The sequence below is a fragment of the Colius striatus genome, chromosome 22 (genome assembly GCF_028858725.1).
Source record: "Colius striatus isolate bColStr4 chromosome 22, bColStr4.1.hap1, whole genome shotgun sequence".
NCBI lineage: Eukaryota > Metazoa > Chordata > Aves > Coliiformes > Coliidae > Colius > Colius striatus.
Window position 1 is genome coordinate 2,303,837 of NC_084780.1, and position 7,805 is coordinate 2,311,641.

Below are 7,805 nucleotides of genomic sequence, written 5' to 3' on the forward strand. Positions count from 1 at the left end.
GCCTGTAGGAACACTAAGTTGGGATGACCATGAATCAACAACTTCCTTGTGTGAACCTGAGAACAGGCTGATAAGAAGGGAAGCTCCTGCCTCAGAAAGCCCAAAGGCTGCTGGTGCCTAAGGAGCGTGAAGTCAGCAAACATCTGCAAACACAGTTTTGCTGAGCTCTGACAAGTTATCTGTAAATTTACTTTAAACTGCCTATTTGATAAAATCACTTTAATTTTTGTACTTTTTATAATGTTTCTATGATTGATGCTGTGGCTCTGTGACTCTGTGGTTGATGCTGTGACTCTGTGATAGATTCTGTGACTCTGTGATGGATTCTGTGGCTCTGTGACTCTTGTGGTTGATGCTGTGACTCTGTGATTCTGTGATGGATTCTGTGGCGCTGTGATGGATTCTGTGGCTCTGTGACTCTGTGGTTGATGCTGTGGCTCTGTGACCCAGCTGCAATGGTGGCAGTCTGGGAGCCAGGCCCTGCCTGAGTGTCCAACCCTCCTCCCCTCCTGGCTTCGGTGTAAGAGCTTTCTCTGCCTTGGGCTATGGTGCAGGTCAAAACCTTGAGTGAGGGAGAGGGACCCTGGCAGTGCTGCCAGCAGCTCCTGCTTTAGGGAAGAGACACCAACTTCCCCTGTGTCATGGAAACATGCTCCCCTGAGCCTCCTCCTCAGCCAGGCCGGGGGCTGGGCCACTGCTTTGGGCTGCAGCACATGTCTCTTGTGCATCCCTTCTCCATTGCCCAGGCCCTCCAACAGTGCTGAGGGAAAGAAAGGTGTCCCCAGCCCCTCCGCCCCCAGCCCCCTGCTCCCATCCCTCCTGCTCCCACACACAAGATCTGAGCCAGCACAAGCCCAAAGTGACACCCCAGGTGAGGCAGCAGGAGGGCAGAGGTGGGGGCTGGAGGGCAGCAGCAGAAAGGGGTCCCGGGGTTGCCGTGGGACAACCCGGCCCCTGCTGAGGGAGGAGGCGGCTCTGCGGCTGTGCCCAGAGCACTGGGGCTGTGCCAGGGCCTGAGGCAGCAGGAATGGTCCCTGGCCAGCGGGGTGGTGGCAGAGGGTGAGGAGAGGGAATCCCAGCCTGTGTGGCCCAGGAAGGGGCTCCGCAGCCCCAAAGCCCGACCCCAAACCCACCACCCCCAGGACGGGCCCCTTCCCAGCGCCACGTCTTTGTGCCGCGCTGCCCCGCTCAGCGCCACGAGACACCGCGATGCCTGCACAGGGAGGCACCGGCTGTGGGGCAACCCCCTGAGGCTTTTAATCACAACCACCGTGACACTGAGGCTCAGCATGAGCCCAAAGCCAGAGGAAACTCTTTCTGCCGCCCCTGGGTGCAGACAGTGTCCAGGTGCTCAGGGCTCTCCCAGCTGCTGCAGCCTCGCGGCAGTGCCGGACTCTCCCGGACGGGCCGTCGGGGGCTGTTGTGCCCCGACCTGCTGTGTCACGGCCTCGGTGTCCTCACAGGGACGTGCCACAGGCACCTCTTGGGCATCGTCATAGCTGCAGCTCCCCCGGGACAGGGACGAGGGCTCTCCTCCAGCTCCAGGGACCCCGGCGCTTCTGCGGGAGCGCAGCTTCGCCCCTGCCGGCAGCGAGGCAGGACGTTGCAGTTTGCCCCTCCTGTGCGTCCCCCTCCTCCCTGCTCCTCACCACCTGCAGCTCCTGCTGCCAGCCCCGGCCCTTCCAAGGAACACTCCTTGGCAGCTTCGCCCTTCCTGGCAGCTTTGGGCCTCGCTAATGGCAGCGCCTCGGGTGGCACCAGGGCATTTCCCTCTCACCTCCTGCCGCGTCCCCAGGACCTGCTCCCTCCTCCAGCTCCCTGGGCCTTTGCCAAGCTCCCTGCCCAGGGCCGGCAGCCTCCTCAGGCTCAGAAACCTCCCTGGCATCATCGTAGCCATCCGCTGAGCCGCCTGCGGGCAGGACAGGGCTGTCTGGAAGGAGAGGGGAGGCGCTGACAGGGACAAGATGCATCGTGTGGAGCAGAAGGCAGGAGGATGCGCAGGGACATGGGAACCATAGGAAACCCCCCCATGGCCTCCCCATCTCCCACGGTGACACTTGGGGCCGCCTCGCTCCATCCCAGCCTTACCTGGAGCTGCTCCCACAGCATCCTCCTCCTCGCTGGCCACAGGGGAGGGCTGCAGCCAGGGCAGGGACCCCTCTGAGGAGGAGCCTGGGGAGATGCACAGCAGGTGTCACACAGCAAAGCCCCCGCAGCTGCTGGGGAAGGGGAAGGGGGACCCCCAGAGCTGGGGCTGCACGGGCATGAAGCTGGCTGGGAATTCACCCAGCTCCCCTTGGACAAACCCCATCTCCGAGGAGCTCTGTCTCACAGCACAGCCCCTTCCCTCCCTCTCTCCCTCCCTCCTCGGGGGTCTGGTGGTGGGCAGGAGGAGAGGGGCTGTCCGGATGGGATAGGCAAAGCTGGAGGGGAGGGAGCTGCTTTGGTGGTGCCAGGACCCAGATGCTCCCTGCACAGCCCACGTGCTGCAGGGTCTGGGGCCTGTGAGGGACCAGCCCTGGCTCGTGGCCGGGGGAAAGAGGCCTGCAGATGTGCCTCCAGGAAAGCCCCGCACCCACCTGAGTGCCCAAACCTCTCCTGCTCCTTCCACGCCAGGCTGTAACCGATCTCCTCATACACGGCCTCGGGGAAGGGCTGCTGAGCTCTCCTGGAGCCTGGGCACAGGGGCAGCGCTGGCACAGGGACGGGCAGAGAGGCTGTGGGACCCCACTGTGCTCCCCCAGACCTGTTCCTGGGGCCAGCCCAGGGCTGCTCCAGTCCCACTGAGCTGCCCAGCCGTGGCTGCCACATCCCCAGGGAGGGCAATGGCGCTGCGCAGACGCTCCGCAGCTGCTCCAAGCAGCCCCCAGCCTCATCCCCTCTGCTCTGCCCCTCCCCCTCGGTGCCACCCCACAGCCCCCACAGCCCTGCCCGGAGCCATCTGCCCCCGGGACCATTCTGCAAGGACCCACCTCTGCGCCCCAGCACTTGCCCGGCCAGGAGGGCCAGGAGCAGGCAGAGAAGGGCCCCCAGGACGATGCAGACAATGACGGGCACCAAGACTCTCCTGTCGCTGCTCACACGGCCTCGTGTGGGACCTGCATGGGCAAGAGCATGGAAAGGGCAGCGCCATCTGGGGCTGGAGAGCTGGAGGCAGCACCAGTCCTGGCTGCCAGCATGCATGGAGCAGCCCAGGAGACAGTGCTGGGGCAGTTCCCACCCTGCTGAGCCACTTACAGCCCTCTCCAGCCCCTCAGCCCCAGCCCAGGGCCTCCTCCCACCACATTTGCACCCCCCAGCAAGCAGCCCCTTCCCTCAGGCTTTGAGGCAGAGCCCAGCCCTAGGGATCCCCAGGGACAAGTTACCTGCTCGGGGTGGGGATGCTGCCGTTGCAACTGGAGCTGCAGGGGAGGAAAAGCAGAGCTGTGCTTCTGGGGTTGTGCGGGGATCATGGCCCCCTGTGTCTGGGGCGACCCTGACACAGCCCACAGCCCAAACTGCCCCATCCTGCAGTGCTGCAAAGCCAGAGCAGGATGAGGCCCAGTGCCTGTGATCCAGGCAGCAGGTGGGATGACCCAGGTAGCCAGGGGCCAGCCCCAGGGCTACTGGGCCCCACGGGCAGTGGCCGCGGGATGGTCGGTTCCACTGAGGCTGCTGCCACTCGACACCAGGCACCTGCACTGCACAGGGAGGTTCTGGCTCTGGAGAGGGGGAAAACGTGGGGATGGCCCTGCCCAGGGACTGGGGGCTTGGAGCTTGATCCAGTTAGAAGGACACTGAGGGGTGACTGACAGGAGATTGGAGTGAGGTGGGGATAAATCACTTCTCCCGAGTAAGGAGTGATAGGACAAAAGGAAACAGCCTCAAGTTGTCCAAGGGGAGGTTGAGGTTGGAGCTGAGGCAGAACTGTTTCCCTGTGTCAGGCTGCCCAGGGAGCTGGGGGAGTCCTCAGCCCTGGAGGGATCCCAAAGCCGTGGGGCTGAGGTGCTGGGGGCCATGGGTCATTGGTGAGCTTGGCAGTGTGAGGGCAACACTTGGACTCCATGGTGTCAAAGGACTTTTCCAGCCTGATGAACTCCATGAGAGGCCAGGGCCATGATGCCAGGCCCAAGTGAGTCCAAACCCCTTCCCCAGCCCCCTGCCCCTGCCCTGGGCAGAGCTGCAGCCCCTGCACTCACCCGCGCAGCGCACGGCCGCGTCCTCCTTGTGCCGGCAGAGCCCGCGGTCCCCGGGCCAGGCCCTGCAGTGCTGCAGAGCCACCTCTGTGCCCAGACACTCCACCTTCTCCAGCCAGACGGGGCCCGTGCCCTCCCCAAAGGCAGCCTCGGGCAGGGCGGCCACGGCGGGCCCACAGCCCAGCTGCCTGCAGGCCACCTCGGCATCCCGCACGTCCCACGCGTCGTCGCACACCGTCCCCCAGGAGCCGCGGTGCCACAGCTCCACCCGGCCCGAGCAGCCGTCCTCTCCTCCCACGGCGCGGATCCTCTCCCTGTCTGCAGGAGGCACGGAGCTGCTGGGGCAGCGGGACGGTGGGCACAGCCCTGCCAGGCCAGAGGGGCAGCAGAGGAGCAGCTCCCTACCTGTGCAGCTCGTGGCGTTGGGGCATGGGGCCGGTGAAGTTGGGGGCACTGCAGAGCGAAGCCCTGGAGAAGGAAACACTGTGGTGAAGGGGCTGCTCGGGGGATGGGGCAGAGGAGAGTGGGGATCACAGAATCACACAATCATGGAATCCTAAGGCTGGGAAGGGACCTCAAGACCTCATCCAGTGCAATTCCCCTGCCAGAGCAGGGGCACCTAGAGTAGGGCACACAGGAACTCGTCCAGGTGGGTTTGGAAAGTCACCAGAGAAGGAGACTCCACAGCCCCTCTGTGCAGCACGTTCCTGTGCCCCTCACCATCACAGTGGAGGCATGGGCTGAGGCCAATTTTATGAGGGGCTGGAGCACAACTCTGACTGGGAGGGGCTGAGAGAATGGGGGTGTTCAGCCTGGCAAAGAGGAGACTGGGGAGAGACACGATCACTCTCTGCAGCTGCCTGGCAGGAGGTCGGAGTGAGGAGGGGATCGGTCACTTCTCCCAAGTAAGGAGTGATAGGACAAGAGGAAACGGCCTCAAGTTTCCCCAGGGGAGGTTTATATAGAGCTGAGAAGAACTGTTTCCCTGAGAGGGTTGTCAGCCCCATTCTAAAGCTTCCCACGGAGGTGAGGGACTCCACATCCTTGGAGCAACCCCAACACTGTGGAGCTGAGGTGCTGAGGGCCATGGGTCAATGGTGGGCTTTGTGGTGTGAGGGGAGGGCTGGGACTCAATGACTTTCAAGGTCTTTTTCAACTCCAACAACTCTGTGATTCCAGTATTCTCTGCCTTGGCCATGCTCAGGGGGAGCAGGAGCTGGGGTGACCCTGGTGCCTGGGTGGCTCCGAGTTACCGTTGCAGGTGATGTGGATCTCCTCCCGCAGATCGACACAGGACTGCGTGTTCCAGGGAGCAGAGGGACACTGCCAGAAAGAGCTGGTTCTCTCCCCACACTGGATGTTGTCCAGCCAGGCGGGGCCAGACACCCTGCCATGGGGCAGGAGCGATTCCAGGGTCCCTGTGTCCCCGCAGCCCAGCTCCTTGCACGTCAGAGACACCGTCTTGAGAGTCAGCGAGTTGGAGCAAACGCTGCCCCACGTCCCGTTGTAGAAAACCTGCAGGCGGCCGGAGCAGCAGTCGCTGTTCTCCAGCCTCAGGGCCGTGAACTCTGGCAGGGGAGGGAGACGAGTCCCTGAGGGCCGCACACCGCTGCCCTTGCCGCCCACCCCCAGGCACAGCTGAGATCCCCAGAGACCCCGGCGGCCCCAGGGCTGCCCATGCCTGGCTGAGCGCAGGAGGTGCCGGAGCTCAGCGGCAGCCCGGGCCAGCGCTGGCCGTGCCCGGCTCTCCTGCTGGCCCGGGCTCCCTGAGCACCAGCCTCCCGCCACAGCTCCCGTCACACACCTGAGCAGACGGCTCCGGCGTCCTCTTTGTGCCCGCAGTCGTGCCGCCCCCAGGGCCCGGCCGGGCAGTCCCAGAGAGCGGCTTCAGCCCCGGAGCAGTTGACGCCGTCCAGCCAGATGTGCCCGGAGCCCTCCCCAAAGGCGGCAGAGCCCGGCGCCCGCACGGCCCCTCCGCAGCCCAGCTGCCGGCACACAACGGCGGCATCGGGCAGGTCCCAGCCGTCATCGCAGACGCTGCCCCAGCTGCCCTGGGAGTAGATCTCCACTCTCCCGGCACAGCGCCCGGGCCCGTTCGCCAGCCGCACGCGCCAGCTCCCTGCGGCGGGGACGGAGTCCAGATGGCGGCGGGGGCCGGCTGCCCACCCACCCTGTGCCCCGGGGGGAGCGTGGGGACACTCACCCTCGCAAACCACCCCCACGTCCTCCACGATCCCCGCTGCCGGCCAGGAGATGTTGCAGAGGCTCAGCTGGGACAAGAGGAAACGGCATCGAGTTGCCCCAGGGAGACAACGGTCACAAAGGGACTGAAGGTGCTTCGTGCTCTTTGTGTCTTTTCTCTGGAGGGGCACAAGCTGGGGTCATGACTCTCCTGGACCAAGGGCTAGAGGAGCAGCATCCAATGCCCTGGGGCATCCCAGGGGTTTGCAGTGCCCTGGGCATCTCTGGGGGCTGCCAGCACAGCCAGGCCATCACCAGCTCCAGGGGCACAGTGCTGGCAAAAGGCTGTCCCAGGACACGGGCTCTGTGAATGCAGCCAGGGACAGGCTGCCCTGAGCACTGGAGCCCTGCAAAAGCAGATGCTCTCCCACCCAAAAGGGCACAGGGGAGGGCACAGGCTCCATGGACTTGAGCACCTTCTGCCTCTGCTCTCAGGAGCACCCCCAAAGGAACCCCATTCCCTGACAGATGCCGCTGGGCACGCAGGTACCTGCTGGCCCTGGGTGTGGGACAAGGGACCCGGCACTTACCCCTCCACAGCTGAATCCAGAGGAGCAGCCACAGCATCTAAGGGCAGCCCAGTCCCTCGGGGCCCGTCCTGAGCCTCCTGCCCCGCCAGCACATCCCTGCTGCACCACGCTCCCTGCCACGGCTCCTGAACCTCCCGGAGACAATGGCCAGGGGAGGGCAAGTTCTCTCTGCAGATGCCAGCCCAGCTGCAGCAGCAGCCAATCAAAGCAGCAGCAGCAGCACCTTTGGAGACATTATCAGGAGCTCTCTCCCCTGCCACACAGCCCTGGCCTCCAATGAACTTCTCCAGCACCGTTCATGACCATATTTGAGAGACGGCTCTGCTGCGGGGTCACGGCACCAGGCAGGGCCAGAGGAGCTGAGGAGGGACCAGCTTTTCAGCCCTCGAACCATGGACTGTTGGAGCAGCATCTCTTCTGCTGGGCATGGCCAAGAGCCCGAGGTTGCAGTGTCCGAGCCACCCCTGTGCTGCGGATCCACAGGGCTGGGGCTGCAGCGGGGCTGGTGTCAGGAGAGCAGCTCCCAGCCCCTGGCCCTGCTCCAGCCCCCTCTGTGCCGATGGCAGTTTCCAGCAACTCCTCACAGGAGCCACCACTGCAGCCCCTTCACCAGGACCAGCCATGGCTCCACACAAACCCACAACAGCTTCTGTACACCACAGCCCAGGGTGGGTTTATGGCAGAACCAGCAGCAGCAGAAGCCCCCAGCACCCACCCCCCACATGTGGCAGTGAAACTCCTGCCAGCTCTGCAGTGGCTGGAGCAGGGTGTGAGGCCCAGCCCCGATGACACCTCGTGCTCTGGGGCCCGGTGTAGAGAGGCCACGTGCTGTGCCGAGGCCGTCCCGAGGGCTGGGAGC

General features: G+C 64.4%; 1 protein-coding gene across 1 annotated transcript; it reads right to left on the bottom strand.

Moving 5' to 3' along the window:
* Positions 1–1,351: 1,351 nt before the first annotated feature.
* On the bottom strand, positions 1,352–7,569 carry LOC133627576 (antigen WC1.1-like). Its single transcript, XM_062013857.1, has 9 exons — positions 7,531–7,569; positions 5,980–6,445; positions 5,429–5,743; positions 4,179–4,541; positions 2,973–3,098; positions 2,580–2,675; positions 2,089–2,172; positions 1,778–1,930; positions 1,352–1,581 (listed from the first exon to the last, which is right to left on the bottom strand). The coding sequence occupies exons 1-9, from the start codon at positions 7,567–7,569 to the stop codon at positions 1,352–1,354; spliced, it is 1,872 nt and encodes a 623-aa protein (XP_061869841.1).
* Positions 7,570–7,805: the final 236 nt, after the last annotated feature.